General features: G+C 34.7%; 5 protein-coding genes and 1 non-coding gene across 13 annotated transcripts; 1 reads left to right on the top strand and 5 right to left on the bottom strand.

Annotated features, from left to right (window-relative positions):
* Nucleotides 1–389: 389 nt before the first annotated feature.
* On the bottom strand, nt 390–462 carry TRNAF-GAA (transfer RNA phenylalanine (anticodon GAA)). The gene has a single exon. It is a non-coding gene; the product is annotated as a tRNA-Phe (tRNA).
* A 123-nt stretch (nt 463–585) lies between these two features.
* LOC110812316 (uncharacterized) lies at nt 586–5532 on the top strand. 5 transcript variants are annotated; one of them, XR_015818722.1, is made up of 9 exons: nt 586–1125; nt 1275–1352; nt 2397–2431; nt 2518–2573; nt 2964–3062; nt 3297–3362; nt 4325–4396; nt 4956–5042; nt 5118–5532. XR_015818722.1 is itself a non-coding variant. In XM_022039068.2 (7 exons), exons 1-6 carry the CDS (start codon nt 718–720, stop codon nt 3353–3355), a joined length of 735 nt encoding a protein of 244 aa, XP_021894760.1. In that variant the 5' UTR covers nt 586–717; the 3' UTR covers nt 3356–3362; nt 3668–3994. The 5 variants fall into 5 exon arrangements, 1 of the variants encoding a protein (XP_021894760.1); XR_015818721.1 differs by having other exon boundaries at nt 4325–4420; XR_015818720.1 differs by having other exon boundaries at nt 4325–4420; nt 4956–5532.
* On the bottom strand, nt 4162–5275 carry LOC110812318 (uncharacterized). 2 transcript variants are annotated; one of them, XM_022039069.2, is made up of 4 exons: nt 5141–5275; nt 4936–5006; nt 4712–4801; nt 4162–4376 (listed from the first exon to the last, which is right to left on the bottom strand). In XM_022039069.2, the coding sequence occupies exons 1-4, from the start codon at nt 5268–5270 to the stop codon at nt 4359–4361; spliced, it is 309 nt and encodes a 102-aa protein (XP_021894761.1). In that variant the 5' UTR covers nt 5271–5275; the 3' UTR covers nt 4162–4358. The 2 variants fall into 2 exon arrangements, with proteins under 2 accessions (XP_021894761.1, XP_088075014.1); XM_088218888.1 differs by having other exon boundaries at nt 4162–4801.
* Nucleotides 5533–5892: 360 nt separating the features above from the next.
* LOC110812230 (uncharacterized) lies at nt 5893–8045 on the bottom strand. The gene is made up of 2 exons (XM_022038954.2): nt 7744–8045; nt 5893–6363 (listed from the first exon to the last, which is right to left on the bottom strand). Exons 1-2 carry the CDS (start codon nt 7892–7894, stop codon nt 6074–6076), a joined length of 441 nt encoding a protein of 146 aa, XP_021894646.2. The 5' UTR covers nt 7895–8045; the 3' UTR covers nt 5893–6073.
* Nucleotides 8046–8835: 790 nt separating this feature from the next.
* Nucleotides 8836–14622, bottom strand: LOC110812231 (uncharacterized). 2 transcript variants are annotated; one of them, XM_022038955.2, is made up of 3 exons: nt 13232–14622; nt 10669–13112; nt 8836–9480 (listed from the first exon to the last, which is right to left on the bottom strand). In XM_022038955.2, the coding sequence occupies exons 2-3, from the start codon at nt 10904–10906 to the stop codon at nt 9053–9055; spliced, it is 666 nt and encodes a 221-aa protein (XP_021894647.2). In that variant the 5' UTR covers nt 10907–13112; nt 13232–14622; the 3' UTR covers nt 8836–9052. The 2 variants fall into 2 exon arrangements, with proteins under 2 accessions (XP_021894647.2, XP_088075011.1); XM_088218885.1 differs by lacking the exon at nt 8836–9480 and having other exon boundaries at nt 12504–13112.
* Nucleotides 14623–14762: 140 nt separating this feature from the next.
* LOC110812232 (uncharacterized) lies at nt 14763–17160 on the bottom strand. Of its 2 annotated transcripts, none has more exons than XM_088218886.1 (4): nt 17045–17160; nt 16204–16449; nt 15938–16009; nt 14763–15072 (listed from the first exon to the last, which is right to left on the bottom strand). In XM_088218886.1, exons 2-3 carry the CDS (start codon nt 16378–16380, stop codon nt 15953–15955), a joined length of 234 nt encoding a protein of 77 aa, XP_088075012.1. In that variant the 5' UTR covers nt 16381–16449; nt 17045–17160; the 3' UTR covers nt 14763–15072; nt 15938–15952. The 2 variants fall into 2 exon arrangements, with proteins under 2 accessions (XP_088075012.1, XP_021894649.1); XM_022038957.2 differs by having other exon boundaries at nt 16204–16446.
* Between the last annotated feature and the right edge of the window lie 530 nt (nt 17161–17690).

Here is a 17690-nt window from a genome sequence, read left to right as displayed (position 1 = left end):
CATTCTAAATAAAAAAAAAATAAGGACATTTTTTGACTTCATATTTTATTATGGTATGTATATTAGTATTCTGTTTATGGTATATAAAATTTTTATTAATTTTATGGTATTTAAATATAAGTATAAATAAATTTTTTATTGATTTTATGGTACTTCAATATGAAGAAACAAAGTAATTTTTTTTTTTTAATTTTAAAATCGTTCATTTAATTTGTAAATGTGACTTCCTTTCATTTAAATTTTATGGTACAGAACAACCCCTTGATTTTCTTTGTAAAGTTGCTTCCAAACGGAAAAAACGATGTCGTTTAGTTAAAAAATTCAGCAGAAGTGAAGATACGACGGCGTTTAGTCCGCATTGCAGTGCAGAAATAGAAAAAGTAAAAAGATGCGGTGAGCGTGGATCGAACACGCGACCTTCAGATCTTCAGTCTGACGCTCTCCCAACTGAGCTATCCCCGCATTTGTGATCACCCTGCCAACAATTACTTGAAAGATTTAACGTCGCTGAATGGATATCCAGGAGACGCGTGGCGTTTTTCCACAGGCTAGTACGGATTAATATCTCGAGCAAAACAGAGATGGGGAGCCGGAGAGTGAGAGTTTAATTACTACAAACTACATAGGGTGAGACTGGCTTGAAAAATCCATTTCTGGTTCCTATTTAATCCGCGAAATGAAACCAAAATCAAGCGACCCTTTCGTCTAATCTTCGCCATGACAACAATCTTACAAATTTCCATTAGCAGCGTCATACTACGCCATGGTTTTGACAAGGAATTTATCAACTCTTCATCCCTGTCAAGGGTAAATCTTGGTTCTTTATGGGTAAACAGGTACAGAGTGAGGGCTCATGGGGAGCATCAGATATGGTGTATGATGGGTAGAATCGAAGATGGAATCTTACTGAAAGATGAAGGGCGTATGATGAGGAAGAAGAAGAGGGTGGTTTTGGCGAGATTTAACCAGGGTTTTGGGTTTAATGGCGGCGGCGGAGGTGGGGGTGGCAGAGATAATAGTAACAATGCGAGGATTCTGGGTAATCTTGCTTTGGCTGTTGGCTTGACTTATCTTTCAATGACTGGTCAGCTTGGCTGGGTTTTGGATGCTATCGTTTCCATCTGGGTATCTCTTTCACTCTCTGCTGGCCCCTTAGACTACTGTAGAAGTTAACTTACGCTCGCTAAACTAATCTGTATTTCACTATTTTATACTACTGAATATCTATCTGATTGATTGATTTATGCTGGGTTCTCACTGATTGATTGTTTCAGCTCATCCTGTTGATTGTACCTGTTGTGGGTTTGGGAGCTTTTCTATGGTGGGCAGGAAGAGATATTATTCAAAGCAGTGTAAGATAGGCTTCTCTAGTTTTTGCTTTCAACTTTCACTTTTGAAAAATTTTCTTTGGTGGCTGTCTATAGTGTTATAGGTAGTTTGAAGTTAGAGAATGCACATATGGATATTCTAATCTTGAGAAAAAAGAAAAAATATAGATAGGATAATGGATCTAGAAGCAGTCATTTTTATGCAGTAGCTGCTGATAGCCGAGTGAATGGGTGAGTTAGTGTGGTGTAATAAGGTCAGTTTGGGAGGTGGAAGAGGATTGAAGGAATATCTTGTTAAAGTGAGTCAAAAGACTCAACAGCAAAAATCAATAAGTCCCTGTAAAAACTAAATTATCCTCCTCCTGTCCCCACCCCTTCTCTCCTTTGCCCCTTAAAATAAGAAGTTATAACCATTTCTGCCCAAAAGCTTAAACTAGTATTAGAAGCTCAATTTATTAAACATGTTACATTTTAAGACTTACCTTCGAACACAAGCAGAATCAAGCTCAAGAAGAATTGCACATGCAGATAATCAAAATACCTAACATTTTAGCCGAAGAGAGGCTCGAAATTGGTATCTCAAGTTTTGATACCATAAGTCAATAAGTTGTTGCTAATTTTCTCAAAAAGGTAAATTAGTCGGAAGATGCCGATTTATTTTTTATATTGTTTCTTTTATTATTCGCTCCAGTCCACTTAAACAGACCCTAAATATTGTTTACAAAGTACGAAAAACTTGCATAATCTAGCTTCACATTTAGAGGATATTTTTCTTTTAGTTGAGATTTCACTCCAAGACATTGTTAGAAAGCAAGAGGTTAAATATCCAGTAGATTTACTGTGTATTAAGAAAACCAATGTGAAATGCATAGGATTGTCGGAGTTTTGTGCAGATTTAGTTAGGAAATTCCCAAGTTGCTTTCTTTGGACAATAGAGAAATATCGTTATTTTATTTTGATTGTTTCCTTTAAATGTTATGTCTGTCGTTAGATCTATCTATGTATTATATATCTCGATGGATGTCTTTGTTGATTAATTTTCCTTCAAACTATCTGGTGTATGTGCAGTGTCCGAACTGTGGAAATGATTTTCAAGTTTTCAAGTAAGAGACACTAACCTATTACCTTTTAATGAAAACCTCTGCATCACTTGCCAAAGAGTTTGAGTTGCGAATGTGATCTATTGCAGATCTTCTTTGAACGATGAATTGCAACTTTGTCCCTTCTGCAGTCAGCCATTTTCAGGTGAAGACTTGGTATAAAGTTGTGTATTTTAGGATTCTACAGTATCATCCTATCAAGACCTAGGCTCCCTTACCAGTTTTAATGAGGGTTTAACTCACTGTAGTGGTCTTTAGGTCTCTTCTGTCATTGCACTCCTCTCTTAAATGTAATCCTTTTAGTTTCCAATTTCACTCCAACATTGTAAAATGTCATATCCACTGGCGTCTTGCCTGAAATCCCAAATAGCACTTCGCTCTCATCTACTTTCTATTGTCATCTTACAGCTGTTTCCTTGATATGTTGAAGTTAGATTTTTTTGCCTCTATTGCAATTGAGTACATCTGACAAATTAAAAATGGAATGTTACTTTCGTGTGCTTTCCATGGTTGATGATATTTGCTTGAACTGCAGTGGTAGATGACAAGTTTGTTAGGGATTCTGTAAAGTTCTCCAACCAAGCAACAACATTTGGGCAAGCATTTAGTGACTTCTCTCCCAGTTCCAAGAAAGGTTCTTTCAACACCCTTTTCGATATGGCTTCTCTATTCTTGATTATTTGTTATGTAAATTCTCATATCAAATATTAAATTTTGAATTTGACGGTCAAAGTCTTGAAATTGGGTTTCACTAATCACATTTCCCCTTTTTTCCTGAAAAAGCCAAGGACTAATAGTTCATAAATTTAAACCTCTAGTTTTCCAGTGTTGAGTTATTACTAATCCTTGATCATTATTATCTGTGCAGAGAAGAAGTATTCAACTGCAGTTGTTGATGTTGAAGCGGAAGTTAAAGATGCAGAATGAGACACTGGTACTTGGTTTATATACGTCACTTAAGATAATCTTGAGTTGCATGCTAAGACACGATAACAAAATTTTTGAAATGTGATGTCTGTCTTGTTCGAGGACCTGCTTTTTACCATCTTGAAGTGATATGCTTGTCAGATGCCTTACACTTGCACCATGTTTGCAACAAATGAATTTAGCCAAAGAAAAAGGTGGAATTCATTTGTAAATGTGTATTTTTGTGTTTAGAATGTGAATAAAAATGTAATGTTTAAATGAACCCTACAGTCTTTTATGGAATTCACTTGATTTGCTAATGAGCTGGTGCAGAAACTTTTCATTCCAAAATGTGGGGATACACTTGGAGAAGAGGACTTACCACGCGGGGTGAAGAAAAGCAAGTTATAGAAATGTCTAAATTTTGATAGCCATGTGAATTAGTATTATATTTTGTATACAGTCTATTCACATGGTCCCTTGGTCTTTGTATATCTGAAATGTTCTCGGAAGAAACATGTGAAATCCAGATATGATTATTGGCTTCCTTCAGTAGTATATTGATCTCTTGCATGTGACCACACTAACTATGCTGTATATGTACTATTGCGTCAAAATTTGATGATTGTTTTATGAAATTGTGAGCCCAATATTGTTGAACCTTCTCTGACTATTGATAATTTAGGTTGTTTAGTCTTGGAGTTTGGTTTTTTATGAAAGTCATTTCACTCGAATAATTCCTATGTTGTCAAAATTAAAGTTACAAAAGAAAAGTTTCTTGCAGCCTTGGTCAAATACTGTACATAACATGTGTAAGTCTTTCGAGATTACAGAAATCTGGGATTATCAAAATTGACTGTACTAGTGGATTTATTTATGTTTCTGGACATGACAAGACACAAAACACTAAGTTACAACTGCCAATATCAGTAGATAAATTCAGAGCTTTTCAGAACATTAAAATATTCTTATTATGCTGATTTACTTCAGATACATCTACAGACCTTAACAAAAGCTACTGGAATTATCCCCCTCCAACCTTCTGCACATTGGAATATGCAAGTGAGTCATTTGAACAAGTAGTAGGTGAGTAAGATATATCCTAACTAAATAAGATTATTCAAAACCAGGCACGGGAAAAATTTTCTGATGTCTGGTAGGCACTATACCTCTTTATTAATTTTATAGCATTTCATGTTAATTTAGTAACCATATGAAGTAATTACATAACATTATATAGTTATATAATGTGAATTAATGCAAAGGGAGTTTCTGGATTGCTATGAATGTTATAAAACTACTGTGGGACATGATACCTCCCAAGCATATTTGTTATTGAAATGACCAAATTAAAGGCTTATGTGGAGAATAGAGTACCTCCTTTTCCTCATCCTTTGTGTTTTTAGTGAAATACTTGTAACCTCCATAAGCCAGCAAGCCCCATCCAGCTAAAGACACCGTTACAAACTGACAAGCAAAATACTCGTAACAGTCAATAAGCATTATACACTTAATCATTTCTATAAAATAAGTCAGAAGTCAAAAAGAAAGTATCCTCATAACTATCATCCAAGTTTACTGAATGATTAGAAGAAGCTCACTTGTTCCTGTTTCCATTTAGATGGATGGAGAGGATCCTCCCAGAAGTTCACCTTCAGAGATCCATGGTGATCTGAAACATCACAGACAGTAAATAACCACAAAAAAGGTTAATCTCAGTGTCACTACAATTGTTTCTTATTGTATATACGCGTATCGAAAAATAATTACAACAAGTACATAGACATCGAAGAAGGAGAAGAGTACCGGCACCGCCAGCGAGACCGCGCCGTTGAAAAAGGGAAGCGGCTTGAGTAGTTGAAGGTGATTTAGGGAAACAGAGTCGATGAAGATGATCCTTCGGGGCTTGACGAGCCACTGCCGTCCAAGCTGCCATGATTCCAGTTCTCTATTCTATTGAGTAGCAGGAGTTAAGAAGTAGTTTGGAAGAAGCGGGAGGCCGAGAAAAACAGAGCTTCTGTTCGGAAGTTGGAAGAAGGTACCGGAAGCAAAATGGAGGAATTAACAACTATCATCACTAGTTTAAACGTGTCACTGCATCATTTTCTTTATTCTCTGCGTAAACGGCATCGTTTGGACTATTCGTTCTGGTCGGTTAGTTATATTTGGTAGCCTGAATACTACGCTTTTCATTATTATATATTGTGTTATAATTAGGTGTTTAAAATTTTTATTGTAATTTTATTTTTAAATTTATAAAATTATTTTAATTTTTATATAATTATAAAATTTTGATAAAAATAAAAAATATATATATATATATCTTTTATTTAATCTAAAAATTACAAGCACTAAATATTAACTTTTAAGACCTTCCTACTTATCAGAAAGTTCTGATTACGCACAATTTAACTGTCAATCTAAAAAAGGTATTATGGCCCTGCAAAAGATGTTACTAATTGACAATATCTCTCTCTCTAACCTGGATATTTCTAACAGCGAGTAAGCTGCTAGATGTTCGCTGTAAAGGATTAAAAGCTAACACAGAAAAAAAAAGATGCAAAAAGAGAGGAAGATCAACATTGAGATACATGAAGGAAGGAATTCTTCCTATTTCGTACAAGGATACTACATGACAGTATAATATATCCATATTAACATTCATAAATTTGAAGATTAGCGTCTTCCGATGAGTATAAAACGTCATGGTTTTCTGTGCTTCAAAGTGGTTGTCGCAACTTACAGACGGGAACGAATAAAAATTCTCTTTTGTTTAGCTATTGGAAGATCTGCTTCTTCAATGCCATCCTCTGGCACCTTCTTCGGAGGATCAGCCTGGCCTGCAGCCTCGGCTGATGCCTTAATCTGCTGCTTCACTTCATTCATGTCTCCTTCATTTGTTATATCTGTCTTTGCTTGCATCTTTTCTACCAATTTAATATCATTTTGTTTTCTTTTCCTGCTCAAAGAGTGTAAAAGAGGTCGCTCTTTTAAGCCTTCCTGCACAATCTGATATACTTTCTTCCCACCTGAAATACGCATGGTCCAGATATGCAGTTACCTAAGATGAATTAAAAGCAATATAGGAGAGGAAATAAAGTCTGATTCAACTAGAGTACCTACAATCCTAGGTTTCTCCCCTTGCAGAGCTATAACATTTGAACCTCTACCCTCTTACCAAAATGGTATGGAACTTACCGTTAGATGAAGTCTTAATGGTTTGTTGCAAGGCTAAGTTATTATTCTTAAAATATAATATATCCACATCATAAGTATTCTCAAACTCCCATGTAATTTACCATGATAAAATATAGAACAATATCTAAGACACAGTAACTCAATAATCTGAGAACCCAGCAGTCCAATCCGCATAAGAATAGGTTTTGTTGCCAAAAAAGAGCACTGTGAAAAGTAGTTTTACAGATCAAAAAGTACCTAGACAAAGCAAAGCCAAGATTTTTTTCTTAAGTCATTCATCTCTTTACTCAATACTAGAAATATTAGCAAAAATATACAGTAAGTTAGGTTTATATTAAATTGGCACTTGTAATGTTTTTTATCGCTAGATTATCTTGCTAATCAAATCCTCTACGCAAAAAGCTTAATTGAATCCTAGTATCCCACTGATCATGTTTTGTTTTTCCTTCAAGACTCATTACAAGAGACATATAATCAAAAAACTAGAAGAAAGGCCTACTGCAACCATAGCTGAGCCTGAGACCTTCCAACCATCCACTTTATAGAATAACTGGGAACAAACCATGACACCAATGGATGGGTGGTAAACTGGTAATATATGGTTGAAACTTATTGCTTCTGTCAGAGTTACAAGGTTGTCTTTGGTTTAATTCTCATTTAATGCCCAGTCAATTTACTTTTACCTTCGTGTTAATATGCTTTCGTGTCTTTATATTACACTTCATCTTGAATTCCACAAAGAACTAGAATTCCATTTCTCACAATCAAAGGATTAAGTATTCAAACACTAATATTCTAATTATACATATTGATTAAAAATTGAATGGAACCAAACGCAGCTTCAATCCTTCTTGTATGGTATTTACTCCCAAGATGCCAATTTGGCTTCATGAACAATCCATAATTATCAACAATATCTGGTTGCAATCTAAACTTTCTACCAATTAAAATTCACAGACTCAAGCATCTTAAATCATTTGTGAACAACAGAACATAAGCAAAGTCCATATGCAGAGTCGAAAGGGTAAAAGAAACAAAATGAATTGTGCATTTATTAATAATCTCTATACCCAGCAATAGAAAATCCAATCAGAAGACAAATCTAAAATCACGAGATAGAAACACAGAGCAATTGAATAAAGCATTACGGTCAAACAATTCGTATATGTAACATCCATAATACATTTTTGCGTAGGTACATATTCACCGACCTGTGACAAACTTACGGGACTCATTCACAGCAGAATCTACGGTAAATTTCCCCACAGTTCCAAGGAACCGTCCGACCCTGTCCCGTAGGTCAAGACTGAGAGAGCGTTCTTTAAGACGACGGACTCCGTCGGTCCTAACGGAGGTGCCCATTCCGGTAGCGGTGCGGACTACAACAAGCACCCGTAACCTACAGAAGAGTATGTCTCCGGGCTTTCGTGACAGGAACGCTGATCTTTTCTAGGTGAGCTTCTTTTGGCAGGTTGCTAGCCTAGTTGATGACCTTCAGAAAATGGATATGTTTTAGTTTTTAAATTTATATGTGATTATGTTTTTCTGAAAAAGTTATATTTCATTTATGTATGTATTTTTGTTATAAAAATATAAATTGATAGGAATTATAAATTTTAAAATATGTTTGCATAATGTATACACACCACATATTTTTTATAAAATTAAATAAATATAAATTTAAAACTGTCTAAAGCATATAAAATTTATTTATTTCATGTTAAAAAAAAATTTAATATTGTTACATCTATATTGCATAAATTTTATTAATAAAAGAAATTATATAATATAATACATTTAAATATTAGAAACATAACCAGCAAAATTTTCGAGTGAATTATTAATATTTATCTTTTTTTATTAAGAGATTATGGGTTCGAATCAATTTATCCAGTATATTATATCGATAATAATTTAAAAAATCTACCGTATCTCTTTCTGAATCGTAAGTTTATATTTTTATAAGTTATTTCTCTTTAAGTTTTCTCTAATTATTTCAAATAAACTTATCGACTCTTACGTTCTCTAGATCTTTTTCAGTCAACTCATTTATGTTGAATTTGCATGATTCTATTAGAGTGATTTTTAGTATAAATCATAAAAGTTTAACACTGGACTGTTTATCTCAATGATTATAAAGTAGAGTAATGTGACGACTACGTAGTAATGTTTGACGTACGTTAAATAATAAAATCTCTCATCGTGCGATTATATTAGACACAAGATGATATTCATTTTTTACATATTCGCACATAAATTACAAACAAGAATAAAAGTCTTGATGATATTTTATGAAAAACAAATTAAGAGATTTCGTCGTCATCCATAAATAAGATAAATTAACAGTAACTGCAACTTAGATCATTACCAACATCGATACTAATCTCCCAACAAGAGCCTTAGTAATTACCCTAACAGAAGGCAGAGAACAATGATCACAAAGTAAACTTCAAAAACTTATAACACCCATATATAACTCCACCAACCTTAATGATCATCATAATACTCGGCTCCCTTCTACTACGATTTTGATCTAAACCTGGCTCCGGGAAATTTCAAATTACTCGATAAATAATTCTTCATGAAATCCTTCTCCACAAAATCCTTAATCACATCTCCAGGTTTTTGGTCAAGCTGTGGTGCTGCATATTGACCCTTTATTAACCCTGCACTCAAATTATGCACCTGCAGTTGATTAAGCATGCTCCTGCGGTTGAAGCTAAGATTCTTCTCCAGAGTTCTTTTACTGGATCTGGCTTGCAATGCCTTCTCCAATCTGTCTACTTGAGCTTGCAATTCCTTCTCTTTTTCATTTGCCTTAACTTGCATTAACGCCTTCTCCATTGTTTCTAGCTTAGCCAGCAATGCCTTCATCTCTTCATTTTTTTCATCAGGCTTACTGTCATGGTGGAGGGATTTTGGAAGAATGCCATGAAATGGTAATCCACCTGCAAATATATACAGCAAAAGAACTGGAGTTTTGCTTCATTGTAACCATGAAGAGTAAGCTAAAATAGAATCATAAATTGATGTTTAGTGGAGACTAAAGCATGAGATTGGTTTACTTTCAGATTTCATTCTCACCCACTACAGTCTCTAATCTTTGGTTAATCTTGACAGATGGTCAGAAAGAGTTTTATGTTCAATCTCTCCCTCATCTCATCTTGAAGAAGAGAAATTCAATGATCACTTAGAACCAGAGATTGAAGAAGAAGAGAATGGTACCATAGAAGAGTGTCATGAGGGAAGTGATATTGATGCTCAAAGACCACCAAAACCTTCCTCTGTGATTATATTAGTTTGGAAAGTGAGGGTATTGATAATGTTCCTACTCAAACCGACAATGAAACGCATTTATATCATATATAAGTTCGACACTCTTAACATTTCACCAATCGGGTGGTACTTTTTTTTATCTCCGTAAGTCAAAAGTTGAAGATTTAGACGATGGTCAAAGATTTTGTATCTTTAGTGTTGGATTTAAACCGAAAAAAAAAAAAAACTCGGACTCTATTTTAATACCTCATCGTGCAAATTAAAATTTTCACATAATACAAAACTTTCGTTCCGAATTTCTCTCGATTACTACTCATGAATATCAAATAAACAATTTTAAAAGAGTTCTATTTAATATTTAAAAAAAAAAAATCATTTGAGATAATTTTATGGATGACTTATGGGATAATGTTTTATAGAGGCTAAAAAAGAAATTACAGTTTTATATATTGTAATTGTTTCATTTTAAAGTAAAATTGTGCAATTTATTTTGTAAATATTGATAATTCAAAATTTAAATTTAAACAATATAATAACTTTTTACTTTGAATAACCCTATAAATTTTACTTTAAAATCCAAATTTTACAAAAATAAAAATAAAAATAAAAATTCCTCATATTTTTCATAATCATATATGAAACATGAACTACCATTTACAAATCAACAAAACTATATATTATACTTGAATTTAATTCATATTCCATACTACGGCATCAGGACTCCTAACTATTAAACGACGTCGATTCAGTTTCAATCTGAAGCAAAGCAATCACCGTCGACCAATCGAAGAAAAGAAAACCAGATCATTGGGTTTAAATTAACGCGTAAATTTAAAAGACGACGGAGAAACAGAGAATACCACTTGAGACGTTCTTGATAGCCTCCTTGCAGGCGTAAAACGCAGCGTCTTTGGCTACACTGGCGGCTAGCTCGGTCTTGTTTGATCGGAGTTCTTCGCTGGAGAAATACGAGGTTACCAGCTTCTCGAAGCAGTGAACAGCGACGGCGGTGCCGATCCTTGAAGCGGCGTCCGTGAAGGAAGGTCCATCGCGTGTTTTGTCTTTGAAGGAATCGGAAATGGTGTCCCAGAGCCCCATCTCTCATCCAGCTCTCCACCTCTTCTCGGAGTTCCTAATCGCACACCGAAGACTCGGTAGTGTATTCTGTTGAAGTCAACTAATATATATACAAATATTCTCGGCATTAGAAAATATTATAATCGTATATAATCGATAGTGAAACCCGAAGGAAAATGGGCAATGGGGGCATGTACAGATCCTGATAGGTAACCCGTGAAATATTTAAATATATGATTTATTTTCTACCCATGACTATTTATTGGTGAAGATGGAACGAGGTTGCCATCAAACACCCCGGCAAAAACTTATTTTAATGGCTGCCAGTACGGTACAATATGTGTTTGTTAAGTATAAACGAGTATACCTTTCAAGTTCAGTTGACAAAAATGTTCTTTATTCCTGATAATTTAATATCAATTATTATAATTAGTACTTCTGTAATTAAATTTATTCATACTAATTTTTCTGGATTGGTATCTCCAAAGAACAGCTAGGAGAGATCAAAAGAACAAGAATGGAAGAATGGCAGATAGTCATATTCTTCTACTAGTCAACATGTTCATCTCCTCTCATTTCCTTATATAATTTCAATGCAAAGTAGCCATGTATCAGCAACAGCCTACACACAAACAATGCCGAGGACCGGTCAGTATTGAATAATGTTGTAAGAACGAAAAATATCAACTTCTCGAACCCTATCATCCTCGACTGCTGCTTGCTGCTCTACCATTCTATTTGCATTGAGTACTAAACCCAAATTGCCAATGTTTCCTTCATTAGTTTGATCCCTTTGTTTGCATTATAAGGCTCATGGAAAGCAACAATCTCTCGGGTAAAAAGCCGAGTCATGAACAATCACGGAAAACAATTTATTTGAAACATCGAGTTCCGTTTCTCCTTGCTCTCAATTGCTTGAACAAGTTTGTCACAATAATCGATTATCTGCTACTCAAAATCTTTCTTCCAACTCTCTTCAGTGTCTCACTTCTCATAAGGTAAGGTTCTTTTGAAAGCGCTGTCATTCAGTGTGAAACCATCAAATTGATACTATGACTCAGTTCAAGCTGGGGAGGTTACCCACACAGTTCCACCGCACACAACAGAAAAGTCACAAGACAGAATAGAATGTTGAAATAATTAGCTCTTATGAATTCTGACCTGCAGGATAGAAATTTCTTTTCTTAGCGCCATGACCAATTCCCCATAAGGAAAAGAGTCATCATAAATTTCCATATCCTGCCTCTGTCAAACATAACCTGATGCAGGTTAGAAATGCATCATCTCCACCATGTAAACCATATAATTAAGCATGGAGATTTCTCTCATGGTAATCATATAGGATAGAATCCATATGCATGCTCCGGAATAGTCCATTTGGAAGAAAATAAACAGTCAAGGATGACAAAAGAGTTTGGGCGGCTTCATTGGTTGAAAGTCACCAAAGCATCAATCTTTCCTTCAAGAAACGACCACATTGTGAGTAAAGAACATATATATTGTTACACCATGAACAAGACAATCCTTTGATTGAAATCGAGCTCCATTTTTCTATATGCTTATGTTCTGTGTTTCTATATCCTCCTCGTACACAGCCAAACAGATCATAGAACGAGAATTTTCAAAGGGAAACAAAGCATTACTTCATTATACATGAATAAGATATACATGCAAAAAGATCTTCCCCAATATACATACTGATAGACTAACAAGAAGCCCCTGATAAGGACATAAACAAACCACAGATTAAAGGAACCCCAAGGAAAATTCAGCACCGGTGACAGCCATGACCCTATAAACCTCAATGATCATGGCCCAGATTTCGACCTAAATCTAGTCCCAGGAACTACAAGATCATTTATAAAATATCTGTTCATGAACTCCTTCGCCATGAAATCCTTAATCACATCTTCAGGTTTTTGTTCCATACATGACACATACTGATCTTTTATTAACTCTCCACCGAAGTTATGTACCTGAACTTGCTCGGGACAACTGCTACTACCACCGAGATCCTTCTCCACTCTGTCTTCTTCTCGGGCCTGCAACGCCCTCTCCAATCTGTCTACCTTAGCTTGCAATGCCATCTCCGATCCGTCTACCTTAGCCAGCAATGCCTTCTCCATTTTATCTACCTTAGCCAGCAATAGCTTCATCTCTTCATTTTCCTTAGGTTTCCTGTCATGGTGAAGGGACTTTGCAATAATATCGTGAACCGGTAATCCACCTGCAAATACATACAGCTGATCAGAGAATGTCATAAGCCGGTAATCTAGAGCACCGACTTTAGTTTAAACAAAGCACTGATTAGAAAGTTAAAATGAAAAGGGGAAAAAAACAGAAAACCAGGAAGGATCTTGACGGCTTCAAGACAGGCGTAAGTGACGGCGCCTTTGGCTACTTTGGTGGCGAGCTCAGTCATGTTGGACCGGGTTTCTTCGTCGGTCAAGTACCCAGTGAGCTTCTGGAAGCAGTTAACACCGACGGCGGTGCCGATCATCGAAGTGGCGCGGGTGACGGATGTGGGATCGGGTGCGCAGTCTTTAAGATAATCAGTAGCAGAAGAAACGAAGTCCCAAACCCCCATCTCTCCTCCAGATCTCCTGCTCGGAGTCTACCTCGAACAGAGGACTCTCTCTCACAATCTGTCTGTCTACCCCAGAAGAGCATACTTGGTGTTGAAGGGCAACTGTACAAAAAAGTGGTCAAAGGAAACAACTTGGAAAATCGGCATTGAAGAAGCTACTAGGTACTGTCCAGAGTACGCTTCTCATTTATTTTTATAATTTTCATTTTTCAAATTTATATTTTCATTCTTTGGGTAGTATTTTATTTCTTTTTTTATTTAACAATTAAATTGAATATACAACATAAAAATTATTTAAAAAAAATATTTTTTTCATTAACAAAAAGAAAATCAAATAAAATTATCTAAATTCGGTCAAATAAAATTAAAAAAATATTTTACTTATAAAAAAAAAATAGTCGTGAAACTACGTACGTCTGTTACATTCGATACCGTGTCCCTAATAATTAATTATTAACTCTAATTTTGAATTTGAAAGAGACCTTAAAAAATCTTCCCAAGCACAGATTCCATTCAGTTTTATGGCTAGCATGTAACCCATAATTGTAAGGAGATATAAAGAAAGTGTACAACGAGGGAGGGAGGTAGTCGGTCTTTACTTTAACTCGACCTAAACTTGACTTAGTCGCCTATCAACTTCTGTGATATGACTAACTATGGTACTCAAATGGAGAAAGAATGACAGAGAAGCACAAGTAAAGATTGCCTTCTCTCCATTTCTTAACCAGACAACTTTTGCCTCCAATTTTTCTTAATTCTCCTATTGTCCCGCAGTCCTAATTTCTAGATCATGGACCTCTAAATTGCATAAGTCAATTTGAGATTTTCCTTTTTATATAACTTAGGGTTTAAAGGAGATTATGTTTCAGATTTTCGCATAACACAGACATTGAATTTACCAGCTAAACTAGTTAATGATACTTACTATCTATTATTTCCCTCTTTTTTAAAAAAATATATATTATTATGTATAGGATACTAAAGAATATCACCTGTATACAAAATAGTTATAAAGAGGTACATGATCATACTAAAATCTTTCAAATTTTCGATGTCACGACCCAACAAAATAGAACTAAAAGTATGAATTCATCTATCTCTAATTTTTGTAAAATTAGTCTCTATACTCTCGAATGCTCTCACATTCTTCTTCTTCCAAACCACCCAAAAAATAGGAAGGGAAATAAGAAATAGATGACCTCTCTTTTTACACAAACCCGCCCACGACCACAGCTCACTCCTCTCACTACCAGCCATAAACATGAATCAACAACATTTATCCTCGAAGCATTTCCAGAACAAACTAACAATGATATTCACAGTTTAAAATATGACAAAAAAGTACCACAAACCTCAGCCTTAAGTCTTTAGTTTCTAAAGATGGTTAGTCTAAACAAAAGTAACCAAGAAACACCCATATCAAACCTGAGAAGGAAGACCTGTCAAAAGGACAGCTGACAAAAATATTCACAGGCATTTCAAGCATTAGGGAGAGAGACGTTTTGTTCTATACATTAACTACAAAAGTTTGAACCATGTTTCTCCAGTGTTACAGAAATTTGTGATCTCATACTCCACAGTTGCTGTGATACCCGTTGACCTACAAAAAGAGTTTTATCACAAATTACAAAGTGTTTTCAACTGGATTTACATTCAAACAATCAAATAGGGAACCTTCAAGACACTTCCAAACCAAAAACGTTAATTGCCTATAAAATGAAATCAAGATGTTATAGAAATGAGGTAAGGCAGGAATGAGGATAATATTCTATTTAGCTAAGAATTATAAATCGTATTGTAAAGAATTAAGAGAATAAATTCAACTACGCATCAATACAAAGTACTTATCAGCTCTACATAAGCTTCGTTGGATTGCTCTGAGTTCTTTTTTAAAAAGTTTTCTTTTAGTTGTAATTAAAAGCTTGTTGTTATCAAAAGTAATCATAGTTTTTGATAAATAATTTTTGATAAAATAATGTTGAGATGTTCTTTAAAATATTTAGATTTGCAACAATACGTTTAAAAAACTTATGGAATTACAATTAATAAAATTACATTGTAGTTACGGGAAATTTTTATTCCTTCAGAAGTTGAAATATATTTATCTATTCTATATGAAGGGTCACGGAAAACCTTTTCAAAGTTGAGTTGCAACAACAGCAAATAGATATGATATCGTTGAAATAGTACAAGCAAAATAAAGTGTAAACAACAGAAAATTAAGTTTTTCTTCAAGTTGACACTATGAACCTATCAGGATCGTAGTCCACCTCATGTTCTTACCTTGTGAACTAAGTCCAAGACATGGAGAGTGATCAACTAAGGTATAGTTTATCCATCAGAATCTTTTTATTCAAGTTTATTGCAAATAAGTTAATTTGGAAGTCTACAAAAGTAGTTGTTCAAGCATAAATTAAAAGTTGCTCTTCAAGCAAATACGAAAAGAGCTATTGAATTCAACTCACCATGGCCAGTACAGTTCATAGAGATAGCCCAGCAAAAAGCAACTCCAACTCCTCTTCCTGCGACACAGTTCTCTAGCATAAAAGAAAAAAGACAAATTAAACAAACCCAAAATTCATACAAGATACCAGTATAGCACTGGATCTTGTGAAAAATAAGTCAACTCCATGTGCAAGACCAAACTTGTATTTCAGCAGAATACATGAGATCGGATATTTACAATATTCTTTGTCAAATGGGAAATTAAATTTGCGAATCTTTTGGGTACCTGAATGGATAATAGCTGGAGAACTTTATTGAGAACACGCCGACGATGAACTGCATAACTGCTACTAGCAGGAAGTTGGTTCATTCTCATAATTTCTTCATGAACTGCAGCCTTCCTCTCTTCAGATCCCATTTGCCTCCATCTACCTTTGGACTGAACACTAGTTTTACTCTCCATGGTTTCAAAGGATGCGGCAACTGTTTCAGATAATTGAATAATCTGCTTCTCCTCCAAAACAGCAAACTACTAGAAGTTTTAAGACATTAATCACCACTAAAATGAAAATCACATAGATTTACGTAAAAAACTTGAACAGACCAAAACAAAATTAAAATCAGTACAACTCCTAAAAGAGTCTTTCGGACTTGTAATTCCATTGAAAACCCTTCTTTCCTCTTTAACGGAAAAGGAAAAATCAATAAAGCCGCTAATATACTTATGATTTCACTGCAAATTCATCCAAATGATAAAGACAATTAAACTGGAACTGTATCTGAATCCTTCAAGCTAATTCGGAAACATATAGTCGGGATTCGGGATTCGCAATGCATTCCCCCCCTAAATTAACGAGTCACCAGTGAAAAACAATTGCAGAAACCCGAATTTACCAACTTGAAGGAATAATCAAATTAGGGTTTTCCTGGTAAAACACTGTTTGTCCTTCCTTTCCCAGGGCTATAACAGCCAGGTACATGTCAAAATTCATCATTAATTTTCATTTAATCTTCTAGAGCACTTTCTCGGAACAAGCAATCAGAGGACGCGAACGAAAACACAAAGAATAACAATGATTAATCATGAACAACTTTGAAAAGAAAGTTAGTGAAAGAGGGAGACTCACAAGTTGCCCTGTCTTTCCCTGGAACGCATAAAAGGAGGAAGCATCAATGATTTTTCTCTGGTTTAACACCGCGTTTTTCTCCGAGTCTAACCGGTGTATCCAAACCCGCCCGCTGACCCGTCTCATTTCTTTTTTATTTTTAATTAAATAAAAATAATTTAAATTATTATACTTTCTTTAAAAAAAATAATTATAATTTTTTAAGTAGTAGAAACAAACTGCATGAATTCACCCGCACCCATTCTTTTTTGCTACGCGGAGAGATAAAAATTAAAAGAAAATTAAGATATCGTACTGCACGTTTTGAATTAAAAGATATTTATAATATTATCAGTAAACAGTTGTTAAAGATCATTCGACATTTAAATATGAGAATGAAGACTTACCGATAGAGAGAAATTAACATTCATCAATTAGTCAGTTCATTTATTTCATTCGTAATAGATATGTTGAATCTGAACTTATCAATTCTGTAACAGTAAGTGTTTGATCGTACGAACGATAACGACATACGCATTAATACCGTAATCTTTCTTAGTGAATAACTGCACTGTCAGAACGATATTCATTTGTAGAATAATACTACAAAATTCGGCATTTCAAGTGAATTAAAAACTATCGAAAGTATTCCAAAATTCGCGACGAA

This window comes from Carica papaya, chromosome 4 (assembly GCF_054855325.1).
Source record: "Carica papaya isolate Zhongbai chromosome 4, ASM5485532v1, whole genome shotgun sequence".
Taxonomy (NCBI): Eukaryota; Viridiplantae; Streptophyta; class Magnoliopsida; order Brassicales; family Caricaceae; genus Carica; species Carica papaya.
This window is presented reverse-complemented; position numbering and strand designations above follow the sequence as displayed.

Excerpts from the sequence above, each read along its gene's own strand:
- LOC110812316 (XM_022039068.2), top strand. The coding sequence starts at position 718 with ATGACAACAATCTTACAAATTTCCATTAGCAGCGTCATACTACGCCAT. Across the intron at positions 1,353-2,396 it reads GAGATATTATTCAAAGCAGT|TGTCCGAACTGTGGAAATGA; the intron begins GTAAGATAGGCT and ends GTGTATGTGCAG. Across the intron at positions 3,063-3,296 it reads CTCTCCCAGTTCCAAGAAAG|AGAAGAAGTATTCAACTGCA; the intron begins GTTCTTTCAACA and ends TTATCTGTGCAG.
- LOC110812318 (XM_088218888.1), bottom strand. The coding sequence starts at position 5,270 with ATGGCAGCTTGGACGGCAGTGGCTCGTCAAGCCCCGAAGGATCATCTT. Across the intron at positions 5,007-5,140 it reads CGGTCTCGCTGGCGGTGCCG|ATCACCATGGATCTCTGAAG; the intron begins GTACTCTTCTCC and ends GTGATGTTTCAG. Across the intron at positions 4,802-4,935 it reads CTAAATGGAAACAGGAACAA|TTTGTAACGGTGTCTTTAGC; the intron begins GTGAGCTTCTTC and ends TTTGCTTGTCAG.
- LOC110812230 (XM_022038954.2), bottom strand. The coding sequence starts at position 7,894 with ATGGGCACCTCCGTTAGGACCGACGGAGTCCGTCGTCTTAAAGAACGC. Across the intron at positions 6,364-7,743 it reads GTCCCGTAAGTTTGTCACAG|GTGGGAAGAAAGTATATCAG; the intron begins GTCGGTGAATAT and ends TGCGTATTTCAG.
- LOC110812231 (XM_022038955.2), bottom strand. The coding sequence starts at position 10,906 with ATGGGGCTCTGGGACACCATTTCCGATTCCTTCAAAGACAAAACACGC. Across the intron at positions 9,481-10,668 it reads TATCAAGAACGTCTCAAGTG|GTGGATTACCATTTCATGGC; the intron begins GTATTCTCTGTT and ends ATATATTTGCAG.
- LOC110812232 (XM_088218886.1), bottom strand. The coding sequence starts at position 16,380 with ATGGAGAGTAAAACTAGTGTTCAGTCCAAAGGTAGATGGAGGCAAATG. Across the intron at positions 16,010-16,203 it reads TCCAGCTATTATCCATTCAG|AGAACTGTGTCGCAGGAAGA; the intron begins GTACCCAAAAGA and ends CTTTTATGCTAG.